Source organism: Ambystoma mexicanum, chromosome 12 (assembly GCF_040938575.1).
Source record: "Ambystoma mexicanum isolate Mex_15411 chromosome 12, UKY_AmexF1_1, whole genome shotgun sequence".
Classification (NCBI taxonomy): Eukaryota; Metazoa; Chordata; class Amphibia; order Caudata; family Ambystomatidae; genus Ambystoma; species Ambystoma mexicanum.
The window spans coordinates 79,964,796-79,983,348 of NC_090936.1; the positions used below are offsets into that span (position 1 = coordinate 79,964,796).

Below are 18,553 nucleotides of genomic sequence, written 5' to 3' on the forward strand. Positions count from 1 at the left end.
ATCGACGGGACCACCGTCAACGATATGTTTCCTACCGCCGCAGTCTGACATGTGGGAGGAGCCGCCGATTACGCAGGTGTCGACGAGCGGGTCGTCGGCGAAGCCAGTGGCGCAGGGCCTTGAGGTGTTCCTGCCGCTTTTGGGGCCGACTTGCTGGCCGCGGCTCTCGACTCAAGGTAGACTTATGATGGTCTCCTAAGGAGGATTTAGATGGTTCTTTTCTCTCCTTTTTAGATGAGGAGGAAGAAGACGACGACGCCTTGTGTGAAGAGGAGGAGGTTTTTTTTTCGGCCGACTCCAAGGTTCGTTTTTCGGCAGCACGTGCCTTCTTCGTCGGGGGTTCCGTCCGCCTTTGAGGCCGTGAAGCCCACCTCCGATGCCGGGTACACACCCGCTCCGTCATTGAGCCAATCAACCAGGCGTCTTTTTCGATCTTTGAGGGTTTTTTGGGAGAAACCCTGACAGATTTCACAAGTGTCCGCCGTGTGGTGAGGATAAAGGCAGTAAATGCAGTCCATATGACCATCCCCTTCGTACACCTTCTTAAGGCCGCACGTAGCACACGGACGAAACAACGCCTTTCCAGACATTCTCTTAAGAAGAACAAACTGTCGCAGAAGTAGAAAGAACAACCTAACAAAATAGCAGATGCGTGAGGTAATCCCACCACTTTGGAAGACGGTTGAAATCTGAGGGAGCCGCGGGGGCGGAGCTATATATACTCCTACATCCTAGTGGCGCCGGCGTGCCCGGCCCAAAACGACGTAGATAGGACACAAAAGTGTCGGAATTTTTCCTATGGAAAATGTCTATATAAAACTTACTGATGATTCCCAGCCTGACGACGGGGAATATTCTAAGCATGTGAATCCCTGAAAGATCCAATGCTGGAGAAGAGGTTAGTATTTTATGAGAACCTAATCAATCGTAGAGTTAAATATCTCTTTCCTCTCACAGGCAAAACAGAGGACCTTCTCCCAAGCATCAGGGAACAGCCTGGCTCTGTACAACCAAGCTTGCCATTGCATAACGGACTCCCATTGCCATACTGCTGTGGTATTCAAACTTTGTATGCTTCGACCCCCTTAATTAAAAATAGCTGCTGGGCACCACCAGATGCCATATCTGCTTACATGGATTATTAAAACCAGTCACCGTACTCCTTTTTTTGAAAAGCCTTGCACCCAACCTTCTGGCCCCCCCCTTAGGTGGGCCACCCCCACTTTAAACCATTGCGTGCTTGGATTCCGCTATTCCAGACAGAAGTTGCTCATTCTTGTCATGTGACAAAAACTCAAAACTGCTAATGTCCATCAATAACCTAGAGTTCTAGCCAAACAGTAGCATATGAATTAGTCTGGTGCAGGTGTAATTAACTGTTCATATTCTTGGCAATCCGGTCGAGGGCCTCCTTTCCCTTCACTGGTTAGCTATCCTAGACATCAATACCTAACCTCTCGTCCATCGACCATCCGTCACCAGCACACTCCCTCAAACCATTCAGCTTCTCAACCCTGTCCATCTCGGACGTGGAAAATATCATTAAAAAACGTAAACCTTCCAACTGTCAAGGTGACTCGTGCCTAGCCCACGTCAAAAAGGCTGCAAATGCCTCCTTTAAATCCGATACTGTCCCAGACAACCTGAAGGATGCATGGGTCATCCCTTTAATTAAAAAAAACCTAAAATGGATCATAGTAACCCATCTAACTACAGACCTATCATTACAGTGCCCTTTTTATTGAAAATCCTGGACCGTGCCGCCTATCTACAAATCCCGGACTATCTAGATATCTATCCAATAAACTCCTTGGTCTCCGTCAACCGGGCTTGCGACTCGGGCATGGAACAGAAACTGCCCTCAGACTTAAAAACGCAAATTGAAGACCTAAAAGACAAAAAGGTAAGCTAGCACTACTACTGCTGCTTGAACTCTCGGCAGCATTTGATTTGGTCAATAACCACATTTTATGCCAACAACTCAAAATCGCAACCCATTTCTCTGATGAAGCCACGTCCTCCATCAGATCCTTTTTGGCAAACAGAACTATGAGGGTCTTCTCCCGCTCCGGTTCTGCTGAACCATCTTCAGTCCCCGTGCAGGGTCCCACAAGGGTCCTGTGTCTCCACAACTACGTGTTAACAAAGCCACTCTTATATTCTCGACTATCTGGGTGTAACCTACACCAATCATGCGGATGATACCCAGATACTCATCCCTATCACTGGTGACACTATGACCGACTCAAAAGCTCTCAATGATGTCTATACAGTCATCCAGGCTTGATGGCGCATCACAAGCTTTGTTTAAATGACGAAAAGACTGAGTTAGTCATTCTGGTATCCAATCACAGACCAAACTGGATTCTGCCTTCAAATCATTTGTTATTGATGGCAACATCAAGGTATCCAATGACACAAAAACCTTAGTTATCTACCTTGATTCCACCTTATCCTTTACGAGACAAACTAATGCTGTGGTCTCGGCATCGGCCTACAAATGCAAAGTCATCACAGCTTGCAGACACTTCCTTACCGCTGCCAACTGCATTGACCTTGCCAGAACACATGGCTAAAATTGATTGTACCGCCCTGTATCTAGTGACTGGTCAAAGGAACATTAACAAGCTTCAGGTAACCCAAAATAATGCCATCAGGGCTGCTCTTAATATTCGTAGGAAACTACATATCTCTAACACCAGACGCAATCTACATTGGCTCCCTGTTGCACACAGAATATTATTCAAAACCCTTACACTTACCGACAAGTGCCAGGCCAACCTCGCCCCAGATTACTTATCCAACCGATTTATCTCCCACACCTCCACCCGCCCTGTCAGATCCGCCCAAGCCCACTCCTTGTCCACGCCCAGATTCAAGCTTCAGAAAGCGGGGGGTCTAGCTTCCCAGTCCTTGCAACTATACTCTGGAACACACTCCCCAACTCACTCAGAGCTGAACCCTCTTATCACTCATTCAAGAGCAAAACCAAAATGTGGCTCTTTGAGCAGGATCTTGCCGCCACTTGTCCTGTATAAATAATGCTAACTGGCATTGTGCCCAGACCTGATCACCTTAAATTTGACCGCACCCGGTATCATGTCTTTTTGTAAATTTACTGCATTACATGTGTATTCCCTGTAATCCTTGCACACTCTGCTTACTTGCGTGCATTCCTACTCCCATTGTTTGTACCCTTCTCATTGTATTGATAGGCACTTGCGCATTACTGTATTCTGCTTGTATTATGTACTTTTTGCCATGTAATGATGTTTATCTGCAACATATGTACCCTCAAGTTATGCGCCCAGATGCCTCAGGGCCAGGCGTGCAATACAAATATACATATACAAAATACAAATACTGTCAAGTAGGGTGATGAGGTAGGCAAAACCTCCACTTACCGTGAAAGAAAAAGTTCACTTTTGACTGCTTGTACGTAGCTGTGAAGGATTGAGTGTTTTACTGGGAGTTCTAAACTTCAAGGATGTATGGATTCCAGCTGCATGGATATTTTAGATACCAGAGCCCTTCCTGCCATGACTGCTACCAACGCACCATCAGAAAGGTGACCCTTGCCAGCCAACCCATGGAAAGGCACTAGTGGTTGGAAGCCAGACGCACCCAAGGAGGTGGTGCAGGGGCACGAGTGAACCCAATGCATGAACTCGGCTCCATTGTAAATTCCTGCTCCGATCCCAAGCCTATAGAGGGGCCATCCCACATGTATGTATTAAAGGGAACATGGATGTCTGAATATAAAATGTTCAACCTCAGAGCCACTTGAAATACAAATCGTGACACTCGGCTACATTGGGCATGAAAGGATCAGGACATGCCCCAACCAGAGCAATGCGTACATTATCTTTTTATTTTGAAAAGAAAAACATAACCAAGATGTGAACAGAAAATACGGAGCTAAACAACTAAAAGTCAAGTCTAGATCTCATACACCATGTACAAAATGCTGTTTTGCTACAAAAGAGAAGGGGTGCAATACTGTAATTTAGAGACAATATGATCTGCCTGTGTAAAGGGAGGAAAGACTACTTCCTTGAGCAAGGATAAAGCACTTGCCAGTCAATGCATATGTTCCTGAAAGGAATGAACTAAAACTGCGGACAATGAAAGCAGAATAAGAAAATATGCTGCCTGTATATGCTACTCTGACAATTACCTGACAACCAATAACTTTCTCACAAGACTGAAGGCACACTCAAAACCTAAATATGCACATTATACTGTTGTCTTAGATGTACAGTTTCAAGATCTATTGGACTAAAGAATATATATATATTTTTTTTTAAAGAAGAATCTCAGCATTCCCTCTCCACTGAAGTGGGAATATTTTTAAAAGCTTGTGACCAAGGAACATTAAGAAAAGAGACGCTGCTGGAACTACTAGTACATTAATACTTAGATTATCCAATGATTAAGACAATGAGGCCGATCATCACCGGATGTAACAAGACCAAACAACCAATACTACCTCAAGCTACTATAATAAAGGGGCAGAAATGATTCCACCATTTACTGGACTGTATGAAATGCATTTTTGAAGCCCAAAAATGCCAACAGCAATGGTAATATTCTAGTCCCACATGCAATACCTCTGAAAATGCTGGGAATTTACTAGTAATGCAGATAGGACAAATCAGGGCATGGGGGTTCTCTTTCCAAAATACCAGAACTCACTGAAGAGCATGTTGTGAATAAAGAATTAAGACATCAAACCATTTAGTCAACAAGCGGGCAGATTAACTGCCCTCAGTAGCACAGCACACCATGTTATACAAAGAATTGCCCAAGACATCTATTCCTTAGACAGTTTTCTGGCCCGCCTTTGAATCAACTGCCCAGGCAAAACTGCCTAAATACAGAACACAGGAAGCAGCCCCGAATAAAGGAAGTTACAGGGCAGCAGTTAAGTGTACGGTGGGTGTGGCACTGGGGACAGAGGGAAAAAGTTATTGCAGCGGGGAAGACAGTAAATTAGGGTGGTCTGGGGGAATGTGCAACCCCTGACAAAATTAACGTTGCAGGAGTCGTTAAGTATATGCAGCCTCCATTGGGCAATACAGACATGGAAGCATGGTCCAGCAGAGCTGTTCCAAAGGAAGAAGCGCTAATCTGGTCGCAAAAATAAAAGTTGCAAGCTTCTAGCCAGCCATAGATAAGTAATTAGTCACCTCAATTCTATACATATCCAAAGCACACCATTTCTTACTTGCCGAGTTGCCAATGGCAAGTGCAAATTTTGCACCCTTCTTATATACAGGCTAATCTGAAGTGGAATATTAAGGTACAAATGCATCTTTTAATTTGCAGGAATAGCTACATCAGGGGCATAGGAGTAAGGGTAACAAAACGTGATCTGTTTTAGAATTAAAGTTCATTTATACTGAGCAAAGGAGATTCGAGAACTGCTTTTAAAGGCAGGTGGCATCCCAACAAATCCCAACCCATTGCCAGATTTCACTTGATTTAATCCAATTTCTTCGCTGGATTTACAACCAAAGCCATATGTCTCAACCATTAGCCCATAATTAGGAGGGCATGAGGAGGGCCACTATCATCAATAAACCTAGCAAACAGAAAAACATGGACTGCACGAACACACAGCTTAGAATCCAGACTGGATGAACTCCTGGAGATCCAAAAGTTCATCCCATCAGGGATTGGGGAGATTAACGTGAATAGAACTGCATAGTGCAGAAATTAAGCTCGTGGCTACCACAGTTTCAGGCAGAAAACAGTCTCATTCACTACGAAGGGAATACTTCTGATATGATCAGGTCTCAGAGTGCTGCTTTGGTGGGAATGCTGCTGCTGGATGCCAATAAGCAGCACACAACCCCTTAGACTCAGTGGTGCCAGAGTTTTGAGTCAAGAATCTCTGCTAATAAAGTCACGTGCCACTTAAAAGGCATGCATAGGGTCATGGGAAACATTCAGATAAGCAGGCTTGAAGTAGAGTAGGCATACATGATGGAAGGTGCGCGAGCTCCAACATCCGCAGGAAGATCTACAATCCCACAAGAAATGATTAAGTTGAGTGTTTAACTGGAAGGGCCTTGCCCTAACCCTATACAAGGACTTCTCAAAGGCAGAACTGGATATTAAAAGGGCTGTTCATCTGCGAGTCTCCCCCAAAACCTTCTGCTAGACTAGTAGTTTTTTTCTCTATGTTCCTGAGTGAGTAGAAAACTTTTTCCCCACTCACTTATTATTCTACTCTATCCACAACAGTCATTTCTGTGTCAATCCATATTTCGTTTCTGGAGTAATGCTTTCCGTCAACTTTTGGGCATCTAATGTAATTTTGCAGCACGCAGCAATTTCTGTGCAGTGTTGCTGGGGAGCCCTTTGGGCTTCACTTTTTTTCCTTGTGGGAACACATGTGCCCATGGGTAGGGGGGGAGAGTATCCTTTTCACATTTTCCATTGTGAGATCAGCACCCCCATCACCTTATGTCGAGTGCTGAGGGATTACACCATCTCATTTCTCACTGCTCCTGTAACATTTCTGTTACAGTGACAAGCATAGCTAAATGGCTGGTGGCAGTTAATGTGTTCTACACCAACTTATGTAATTTTTACTCGCAGGCTGTGCTCACAGCCACAGTAATACACAGGAGCGTGACCATTCACCGAAAATGGTGAAAGTATTCAGTTTTTGCCATTTCTTCTTTGCTGCACCTTTCTTGGTCCTTCTGCCGTGCAGGGTTAGGGAGGTCCTTCTCATACTTTTGCCTTCGGCATGAATCCCTTAAAAGCCTGCCAAGGCGCCATTGTGTCCGAGGACAGGAAACGGGGGGATCCCAAAACTCTGCTGTTCTTTGTCTTCTGACATGCCTACCTGGAACCAGTTCCAACTGGGAGGCTGGCTATCCGGAAAGCACAGCCACCCTTCAAAGTTTAAATGTGGTATGAATTCAGATTGGATGGGTTCCTGGATAAAAGGCTGGGTTCCTAGTGCATAGGCAGTCGACCTTTGGAATAAATTCAGAATAGAACATGTCTGTAGCTACTTCCAGCAACCCAAGATGCCTGCTGAGTGACAGAGGAGCTCGAAGAGGACGACTCCTTTCTTTGGGCTGGTGGGCATAACCAGCCTTGAGACCTCCTGCATCTTGAGCCATCCCACGCCAACCTGCAACTTTCCTAGGCTGCAAACCATTAATACCCTGGGACCCACCCACACCATTGTGCAGTGCAAAGCCTTAAAAAAAAAATCAAATCCTCACAAAACTGGTGCACTCCGTCCGGCCCTCCAAAGACAAGATTCCACTCCTTGAAGTCTTCCTCAGAGTGCTGGACCGAGAAAGTGAGGTCGAATCAGCCAGACACTGTTCATCTGGAGTCTTGAACAGAGCACCAAAACCACAAAGCTGCTACAAGTCACAAAGAATCCTTTGCTTGGAGCCTTTCCACTAGGCTGCTGCAAAATCCCTTCCAGTGCCCCTCCTTTTGTCAAAAGACAAAATTTGTTGACCGGATCCTGCAGCTGCTGCATCTTGAGGGCTTCTGCCTGCATCATCATCTTCACTGCTGAGGTACTATGAGACTCGGGGTAATACTTCCCTAGAGTCATTCTGACGCTCCTGTGTTGCTGGGGTGGCGATTTGTGGGTTTGGAGTTCGCACATACACGTTCTGCCAGGCCTCACGCTTGTGCACTGAGAGATCCTGCAAAGACAGAATTGCAATTCAAGGGGAGGAAGTCCATAGGCACTATTTATGTGGCAAACCGAGGTAGTGAACTGCCCTCCTGGAGTGATCAGGCAGGGTTGAAAATTAAACTGGATGTAGCCATCCAGATCAGGTGTTATCGGTGATGGTGTCAGTGATACCAAGAAGTGTGGAAAGGAACGGATTACTAATGAACTTGGTTGTTTGAAGGGCTTTTTTCACAAAATCCAATTGAAGGGAGCCGAACCTAAGGTAGCAAAACTACGCACCATACCTTTGGCGCTACGGAAGGGAATGGAGGATGAATTGAAGAGAATGGAGAAAGATGGGTTATTGAAAGGGTACAAGCATCAGAATGTGTCAGCCCCATAGTTGTAAGAAACCAAATGGGTCGATTAGATTGTGTATTGACCTTAGGCATTTGAGGAGCATGGTGGTGGCAGACAGGTTTCCCTTACCGAGGATCGATGATTTATTGGTGGGGTGCCTGGGGCAAAAGTCTTTTCGATATTAGACCTTAAATCGGCATACCATCAAATTGAATTGCACGAGCAGTCATGAGATATCACAGCCTTTACTACACTGGTGGTAATATTGAGGTGCAGAAGGATGTCTTTTGGGTTGGTTTCTACTGCAAGTGTTTTCCAAAGTATTATATACAGGTTATTTGGAGGTGAGAGGGGGTCATGTGCTATCAGGATGACTTGTTGGTGTGTGGTCACAATGAAGCTGAGCATGATGAGCAGTTGCAGAGTGACGACAATTCTGGGAGAAGCAGGTTTGACAATAGCCATAGAGAAATGCACATTTAAGGCTGACCAGGTTGTCTATTTGAACCATTAAATCTCGGGGGAGGGTGTGCAACCTAAAGAAGATGCTGTAGAAGCGATAAGGGGTACGGAGGTGCCCAAATGCAAGGGTGATGTGCTTTTGTTTCTAGGGTCATTAGAATTTTATGGAAAGTTCATCAAGGGACTTTCAGATAAAACAAAGAGCATGAGGATGCTCACCCGCAAAGGTGTAGTCTTTGTGGGATGAGAAGTGTAAAGCAGAGTTCGAGAAGGTCAAAGGAGCTATATCTGATGTGCCCATATCAAGGATATTTGAGGGAGACAAAAATACTTTGCTTTTTGTGGATGCCAGTAATTATGGCATAGGAGCAGTGTTGATGCACGAGGATAATGTGTATCTAGATCATTGAAAGATGCAGAATGCAGGTATTCTGTTAAGGAGACCCTAGCTTGCGTGTGGGGTGCCGAGAAATTTAAGAGGCATCTATGGGGAAGAGAATTCACCATTTGTACGGATCACAAACCGTTTAGTATTTTCACTAGGGGAGGACTAGAAAGGGTCTCCAGACGCATTATGAAGTGGGTGAGTGTGTTGCAGAGATTGCAATTTTCCATGGTTCACGTGTGAGGTGAAAGTAATGTGGTAGCGGATGCCTTATCTAAATCTGTGGAGCAGAAAGTAGTAATTACAGAAAAGTCCTCACAGGAAGTAGATTAAGTGGGAGAAATTTTTCAGGTACAGTTTAAAGAAAGATGATTTGGACACGGCATGCCTAGAGGATGCGTTATATCAGAGTGAGTTGGCGTTGCTCGTTAAAGACGTCAAGAATAATGATGTAGCCATGCAAGGACATGGCAGAGTAAAGAATGAGTTCTGGGTTCAAAGGAATGTGTATAGAGGCCACCAGCTGGTGGTGCCATGCAATATGAAGGTGGTAGTGGATTTGGCCCATGTTGGACATTTGGGTGTGGCCAGGATAAAAGGGTTACTAAGATCTGAGTTTTGGTGGCCTGGTGTAGACAAAGATAGAGAAGCAGGTGATGACATGCATGGAGTGTGTGGAGGGAGACAAGGAACTCACAGTTCAGAAAATTCATATGGTAGTGAGGAAATGTCCCAGAGTACCGCGGGATGAGGTGGCGTTACACCTTTTGGGTATGTGTAACATCAGTGGGGTAGAAGAGACATTTATCTGTTGTTGGTAGTCTGTTGTCAAAATGTCCAGAAGTATGTGTTTTAAGTGACATTTCAAGTGGAAGCATTATTCGTTTTTTGGAACAATTATTTTGGAGGGAAGGATTCCCCAAGAGGTGCCTTTCCGATAATGGCTCCCAACTGGTATCCAGGGAGTTCAAAGATTTCTTGGGCAAATATGGTATGGAACAAGTAACCACCTCTGTACCACCACCACCAGAGTAATGGGTGTGTGGAACGCTTCTACAGGACGCTGATGGAGGCTATTAGGATCGCAGTAGCTACGGGTGGTGATTAGGTACGTACAGTGATGGAAAGAACTTTCCAATATAGGTTAGCACCTCACAGTGTTACAGGAGTGTCACCTTTTGAGGTTTTGCGAGGGAGAAAACCCAACTCGCATCTGTGTCCAGGCTGGATGGAGAAATCAAAGTATGTGGGGGTGGATGTTGAGTGAGAGAAAGGCTACGTTTGAGTAGTGTCAAAGCGAAGGCATAGTATGATTAAAGACATTGCTGTAGGAGCTTCAAAGTGAAAGAGGGTGACTGGATCAAAGTTAATTACCCACCAAGGTACGAAAGGGTTCCTCTATATACTCAGAACCCAAGGAGGTAGTCAAGGATTTGGGTTCTTCCGTTTTAGTTAAAGGTGAAGGAGTCTGGAATAAAGAAAGGGTGGCGGTCCTCAGTATGAATAATGTTAATTTCAGTTAAAGGAATGAAAGAAGGGAAGTGTGAGGTCTGCTTGTTGAAACATTATGGAAGGGAGGTGTTAGAAGGGTTACTTGAGTTGCCATGTATGCAAACACGTCCTTAGTTACAGGAATGCCATTGTACCAGTTATCATAGTTACTGTTGCTACAAATTCCCATGACAAAGTTCAGATGATGGAATGAGATTGGTCCACCATATTCCATGCAGATCAGTTGGTGGATGTTTCCCTGGCTGGGGGTTGTTACATCTGTGAGCTCAATAAATGAAACTTGATCTTGCTCACACAAGTCTGCGTACAATCATTTAATCCTAACAGTATGGTCCTGATAAAGGCAGGTGCTCCTATTATGCAGAAACCACAGACTACAGGAATACCTACAATTGCAGGTGTCCTTTAAAGGGAAGTTTAACTCACTAAAAAGTCAATGTGAAGAAAACAAAACGAGGCAGAATAAAGTCCCTAGTCTTAAAAATGTTCTTCGAATACTGAGACGGACTGGTGAATTACCCTCTGGGTCCATTGATATAGCCCAAGATTTTTTTATTTTTTTTTATTCACATCCCGCGTTTAGAAACTGGTGTCCAGTATAAACATTATCAAAAGATTAATATCTTCAGCCACAGAATACTTGTTAGTTAGGTGACTATAGCTTTTCTTTATTTCCCCTTTATTAGATATGCAACACCACTGACACCTATAGACGGGCAACATAAGTGTGTTCTTTGACAATAAGGAAAGAAAGTGTTTCCATAGGGACACTAGTCAGTGAGGGTGAATAGTTCCACTTTAATAATGAAATACTTGGAGTTCCCCTTTATTTGTTGATACCAGAAAGAGCATTTGAGATAACCCATGAACTCATTCTGAACACATCTGACAGAACAGTTCTAAATCGAGAGATAAAGGCACTCACAAAAGGATAATATAGAGTTGCAGTGTGACCATGTAGTACTTATGAAATCCCGATTAAGTAGAAAAAAGGAGAAACTAGTTATGAACCGACATCTGTTACAAGACTGACATGCATACAACTTTTGCCATACACTGAAACTGCTCTCCTGAACATCCGTGAAGACCCGCTCTCTAACCTCAATTCTATTCTCCCCTCTGTTCTCATCTTACTCCATATCTCTTCTGCCTTTGACACAAACCATGCCACCTTGCGGCTCAATCGTCTGTGATAACCTGGCTATCACTTATCAGGCCCTGGCCTGGCCTCTTTCCTCTGATAGACCCTCCTAGGTCCAACTTGGGTCCTTCCTTTCCTCTAACTCACCCTCTACCTGTGGTGTTCCCCAAAGGTCTAACATCTCTCCCTGGCTGTTCAACCAATACCTTGCACCCTTTGCCCACTGCATTGCCGCGCTCTGATCCAACTTTCAGTGCTTTGCGGATGACTCCGCTCGTTTTCAGGCTGCCCTCTGCCACCTCTTCTCTCATCTCCGACTGTCTACTATCCAGGAGTTGTGTGCTGCCACCGATCTCTGCCTTCATGCCAGTAAGACGGAGAATCTCATCGGCACACCTGCACCCTCTTTTCCTGTCACTCTGGCCAGCCTCCCTTGGCCCTCTTCCTGCTGCCACCTCCGAGGCTAAGAACTTCTGGGTCATCTTCGACTCCACACTCCTTTTCTCCTCGCATCTCTGATGTCTCTAAGAAGTCAAACTACCAACTACACCTCCTCAGAGGTATTCTTAATTTCCTCTCCTTCCCCCAGAAGCTCACTGCCCCCAGAGCTCTGGTTCTCTCTCGGCTGGACTACTGCAACAGCCTCTTTCTAAATCTGCCTGCTTTTACTCTCGGCTCTCTACAACTCATCCAAAACAGGACTGCAAGACTTTGTCCTTGGCCTCAAGCCCAAGGATCGTATCTCTCCAGCACTGAAATCTCTGCATTGGCTCCCAGTGCTGCGAGGATTAAGTTAAAGACCTTCTGCATTGTCCACAAGGCCTTCTGGGGCAATAATACTTCCAACTCTTGGTATATACCTGCCTACTCTATTCTTCGCTCCTCCAACCCCTTCAGGGTCAGTTGCTTCTCCAAGCAAAGAGTTGGTGGTAGCTCTTTCTTCGGCTGGTGCCTCCCTCTGGAACAGCCTTCCTTCCTCTCAAACTTGAGAACCATCTCCAATTCCGGAAGCACCTCAAGACCTTCCTCTTTGCTTCTGCCTTCTCTCCCGCTCCCCTACAAATTTCCTCTGGCACTGCACTAGTCACCTGGCTACCCTCTGATCTCGGGCCCAGGTCCCTGCCCGCCCAATTGCACACCCATGCTGCCCCCTGGCAACCCTTGCACTTGGGTCTGCATCTCGAACCTTACAGTCCCCCTATCTGCACTTGACACCTGTCTGCACTTACCCTTGCACCTGCCACCGCTTGATCCCATGTACAGCCCTACCCACCCACTCCTCTCCCGTTCCCCCTCGCAATTTTCACCTCCCCTCTCCCTGAACTTGCGCGATCTCATTGTCACTTGGCCTAGTAAGATCGCTGTCTGTCCTCGTTGCGCCTTTAAACACTTGTGTATTCGCACGTTATAAATGCCATAAAATATACTGTGAATTTCAAATTAAGCTCACATACCAACTAAATGAAATTATAACCCACTTATATTTAAAGCAAAACAGGCACCTTAAATAGAACGGGTAAGGGGCAATATCTACACATATATAATGGTGTACAACTATCAAGTACATTTAGGGTATGTGCATCACTAGACTGTACTGCTTTGTGATAAACACATACCTTTTGAAATTCAACCAGTAATGTTCTGATGAAATAGTCTGTCCTTGAGTCTTCAGTCTCCTACACAAAAAATAAAATATTTACACAAAGAAATGTTTAAAAGCCACAAAAAGGCAGTGATGTGGGCATGCCTAATGAAGGGACAATTTGCAAAGAGCAGAAGAATTGTTAATAGGCATGGCATGGGGACAGTGGCACTAATAATGAATGCTGAAATAGCCTATGCATGTATTCTTACAAATATTTTGGACCCAGACAAGTATATACGAGAACATTCATAAATGATGCTCTGCCTTTTTAAATAATCTGTATAGAGCATAGCTGTAATCTAGTACTATGAAATGAAGGGGCAAATTTGCTATTTTGTCAACCAAACAATAGTCCAGGATCACGTTTGCTAGCTAATCACCCATTGTCCCTCCTATTGCTGCAGCATACACATTGGGCCTCATTACACAGTAGGCGGTAGCCATAGCGCCATTAGCGTCATGGCTACCCCCTTGCATTCCGGGTCCGTGTTCCCGGAATGGGGACTTACCAGGTCATTCCGACCTTGGCGGGACCGGCAAGTCCCCATTCCGGGAGCCATGCCCCATTCCCATTTGAGCCCCCATAAGGCTCAATGGGAATTGGGAAGGAGCGAATAACGGGCCCGCTATTAGCGGGCCCCATTGTTAGCTCTGAAGTCCCTCAACTGGTCTCTTCCTCAACACCTGGTAAAAATAAAGAATAATTCTTCCAAAAGAACATGAGTAATTTGTTCGCTCCTTAACGACTGGTAAAACCAGGCGTTAAGGAAGGGACCCGCTAAGGGACCTCGTAGTAGGGCGGTAAGGGATTACCGGCACCCGTGCCGGTAATCCCCTACTGCATACTGTGTAATGAGGCCCATTGTCTTTTAAAGCCCAAGTACTACTGAAGGATAGTTTTGCTCACATTTATTAGAATATTCCTATTTATGGTCTGCTTGATAACTGAACAACATGACACTCATACCTTAGCTAGAGATGAAGTTAATTGCCCGTGGTAACTTTCTTTCTATTAGCTGTTCGCATGTATTCCTCATCTTTTGATATATCCATATCTAGATTTAGCTGCTTTGGGAAGGAGTTTCCAGCAAGGGGGCGCTGCGTATCGGTGCCTGTCGACTCAATGTCCCTCGAGGGCCGCCGTCTCGATGCCGTCACCACTGGTACATATAGCGCGCGCATCGACCGTTGGCTTCAGTTCCATTCTGTATGCCTACTTTCAATATTCTTTTTGGTTGTACCTTACCTAAAACAGTGTTCCACCCTGAAAAAAACTTGAAATTCGACTGAAGGGTAGGTTGGGAGGGGCGTAGTGGATTACGTGGGAGAATATCCAATCAAAAGAACATTACCACGGATAAGTAACCAGTTCTTCGAAATGGATTGTGTCCTCCCACGGATTCCTCATCTTTTCATAGACTCCCAAAGCAGCGTTATATTTTTGGTGGAGGGAGTAAGAATTTAGGAGTTCCTTATTGAATTGGGTGTACCTGCCTTCCCTAATCCTGAGGCAGAGTCCAGACAGTAATGCTTTGTAAATGTGTAAGCGTAGGAACATGTGGACGCTGAACAAATATCCTGAATTGGGACTCCTCTCTGTAAAGAGGAGGTAGCCATGCCTCGAGTCTAATTAGCCCCTAGACCCTCAGGAGGATCTTGTCCAGCTAATCTGTAGCATTCAGATATCCCTAAAATAATCCACCTAGATAAGGTTTGTCTTATAACTGCCATACCCAATTTATAGCCTGTGTAACCAACAAAAATGGGATCATCCCATCTTAGCTTCTACATTTCCAGGATGTCCAAGTGCACACCTTGGGTCAAGCCTATGTAATCTCTCATCTTCCTTCCCAGGACAAGGTGGAGGATTGAAAGACGGTAGTTTAATTTTTTGAGTAAAATGAAAATCAGACATTTTTTTGTAAAAATTTGTGTTTAACCTTAAGGAACACTATTCTTAAGGACCATCTTAAACAAAATTGTGTAAGGTGGAGAGTGGGGGGGGAGGCTGCAAGATGAGGCTTGAAGTGCACTCACCCTACGGGCTGTTGTAAGAGCAACCAAAAGAATGGTTTTGAGGGTTAGCAACCTCAAAGGACAGGAATGAATAGGTTTGAAAGGAGTCCGAGAAATTTCAAGACTGAGTTGAGGTCCCAAATCAGGACTTGAAAGGGGAATACAGGGAATACATTTGTAAATCCCTTCAGAAATGTTATCACTAGTGGCATTTTGAAGAACGCTACCTCTTCAGAGGAGTGCTTAAAAATAGACTGCGCTGCCAAATCCCCTTTAATTGTGCCAACCTTCAGCCCCAGATTAGACAGGTGTAACAAGAAGGATAAAACCATAGGTGTGCTTCATGTAAAAGGGTCCACATTCTTATCCCTGCACCAGCTGCATAACTTGTTTCAACAGTAGCTGTACAAGGATCGTGTTGCTGGTCTTCTGGCTGAAAGCAAGATCTCCATTACGTTGACCGGGAGGTCCCAATCCTTATATCTCAACCTCTTAGAAAACATGTGTGAAGGTTGTGTCTCTTGATCTCTTGATGGAGAACCAGACCCTCCTCTCGCAAGATAAGGTCATCTCTTTGTGAAAGACGTATTGGAGGGCAAATTGACATGTCCAGAAGGTCCGGGTACCACAACCTCCTGACCCAATCCAAAGCAATTAGGATCTTGGATTTCCCGAACTTTCTAAACCTCATGATTACTTAGATGAATGATGGGGACTAAAGGAAATGCATATAGGAGTGGAAACTACCAGTCCACTGCAAACGTGTCCCCTAGAGCTCCTCTTGGTGGAAATTCCCTGGAGCAGTACAGCTCACTCAACCAGTTGACACTGGTTGAAAACAGATCCACTTGAGGACGAAGATCTCCAGAAGGACTTTGAGCTAGCTCCCACTCGTGGGACACGGTGCTCTACCTGCTCAGAGCAACCGCCACTGTTCTCTCCGGCTAGGTGAACTGCTGATAGGGAGACTCCTTGAATTGCCCAGAACCAGAGCTGCATTGCCTCCCTGAACAGTGGTAGTGACCCTATGCCTCCACTCTTGTTGAGTTGGTACATGGCCACTGTGGTTTCCATCACTATCAGGACATTCTTTCCCTGTACAAAGGGCAAAAAGGCATTCAGCGCTAGTCTGAATGCCCGCAGCTCCAGAAGGTTGATTTGTAGTTTGGACTCCGATGGAGACCAACAACCAATTGTCAGATTGTTGGCGTGGGGTCCCCACCCCGTGAGTGAGGCATCCAACTACTGTAGTCTCTGGCCATGGTTGCCCAAAAAGTTTCAGCCTGCAGAATGTTGTCCTCACAGGCCCACTACATAAGATCCTGTGAGACACTGCTCAGAGCCTGAAGACGGTCCGACATCCTTCCTGAGAATTGGGACCATTGAGTCCTGAGAGCCCATTGGAGAAAAAGGGTAAACACTGAACTTGTTGTTCCTGAGGAACTTGTTCAAGTCTCTTAAATCCAGGATGGGTCTCACTCACCTTCCTTATCCTCAAGAAGGACGAAGGATTAACAACCCTTATTCGTCTCCGCTACAGGTACTAGTTCTATGGCACCTTTCTCCAGCAGGGTCAACATTTCTTGCACAAGGTGCAGATCTAGAATTTCGAAAGAGTTGCTTCCCAGTGGATAATCCGGAGGCCTTTTTGAAAGGGAAGGCAGTAACCCTGGGCTACAATTTCCAGTGCCCAGCCATCTGATGCAATACCATGCCATTCTTGCAGATGCTGTGAGAGTCTGCCTCCCACCTTGGTCTTGTGGATTAAGGCCTCAGAGGTTTTCAGGTGGCTGATGCAGCAGCTGAGGGTAAAGCAGCCGCGGTCTGGGCAGTTTCAGCACCTCTCCCCCATCCACCATGTGGGGCAATCTTCTCTGACCCGCAAGTACTCTCGCTCTTGCAGCTGACTAGTAAAAGCAAAAGGACCTGCCTCTCCGAGCGGTACCACTGGGGGTGAGTTTGTCTTTGGCAGCTGCTTTGGCGGTCTGTAGCTTCTTCAGGGTCTTGTCAGCCTTGCTGCCAAATAGGTGCCGTCAAGAGCATGTTAAGAAGTCTTGCTTGTACATCCGTAGAAATTGGAGAAAACCCATACTTTAACCACGCAAATCTGCACATTGCAGTGCTAGCCACTATAGCTCTGCTGATATTGTTCGCAGAGTCGAGGCCAGTCTGAAGGGACTCGCATGGCGTCCTTCCCATCTTCCCCTTTGTGGCATATGTTCAGCCGCCACTGCTATGCATTCCGATAGGGTAAATGTAAACTTAGAGCCAGTGCACATATGGCATTTGCAGACTTAAGGGCCATACTCCCAGCAGAGAAGACTGTCATGGCATCATAGCATTTGTCATCTGTCTGGGGGAATCGTCGGGTATGCAGTTTGTTTTGATGTAGATGTGGCAGTATGTACCACCAGACTTTCTGGAGTGGGATGCTTGCTTAGATTAAAAAAAGGGGTCACTGCTTGAAATCCTGTATTTGCATGTGAAGAACAAGTTACTCTTACCTGGTAACGTTCTTTTGATGGGATGGTTCGACGACATATTCCATATCTATGACAGTAATCACCACAGCTGTGCTGTTTCGGAAAATGTCCTATGTCGATGACGTCGATACGCTGTCCTCGAGGGCCTCCGTCGAGCCGACGTCACTGGATGTTTTAAGTAGGACGCACGACGCCCGTAGCCTCAGTTGTAGCTTTTTCCCCAGAACGTGTGGCATCAATCATCTGCCTGTATGACAACAGAAAGCCTTGCGGAAACGTAAGCTGCAATCGCATAAGAAATTCTGTAGCGGGGCAGGTAGGAAGGGAGCGATATGGAATAAGTCAGTCATCGGACCATCCCATCGAAATAACGTTACCAGGTAAGAGAGTAACTTGTTCGAGAGGATTGGGTCCTCGGACGTATTCCATATCTATAAGACTCCCAAAGCAGTACCAACTTATGGAATATAGAAATTTAGAATGTCCAATCAAATTGCAGAGTAAAGGACTGCCTTGCCAAAGGTCAGATCCTGCCCATGGATAGAATCTAGGGAGTAGTGTTGTACAAAAGTATGGGCCGAAGCCCAAGTGGCTGCTTCACAGATGTTTCGAATTGGAACACTCCTCTGCAGGGCAGCCATACCCCTAGTAGAATGGGCCCGTAAGCCAACCGGAGGGTCTTTACCCGCCAAGCGGTAACATTCAGAAATTGCCAAGACAATCCATCTAGACAAAGTCTGCTTAGTCACAGCTTGTCCCAAACGCCTTCCAGCGTGACCTATAAAGAGCTGATCGTCCACTCTGACCCGGGTCATGCGTGAAATGTGGAAACTTAAAGCCCTCCTAGGATCCAACCTATGGAGCCTCTCCTCTTTCTTACCAAGATGCG

At 45.6% G+C, this 18,553-nt stretch overlaps 1 protein-coding gene across 4 annotated transcripts in view; it reads right to left on the minus strand.

Annotated features, from left to right (window-relative positions):
• PTPN12 (protein tyrosine phosphatase non-receptor type 12) overlaps positions 1-18,553 on the minus strand; it is an 820,244-nt gene that overhangs the window by 426,308 nt on the left and 375,383 nt on the right. For all 4 annotated transcript variants that reach the window (XM_069628049.1, XM_069628047.1, XM_069628048.1 and 1 more), the window contains exon 7: positions 13,137-13,196. In XM_069628049.1, coding sequence (XP_069484150.1) covers positions 13,137-13,196 — 60 coding nt within the window. The remainder of the gene's footprint in view (positions 1-13,136; positions 13,197-18,553) is intronic.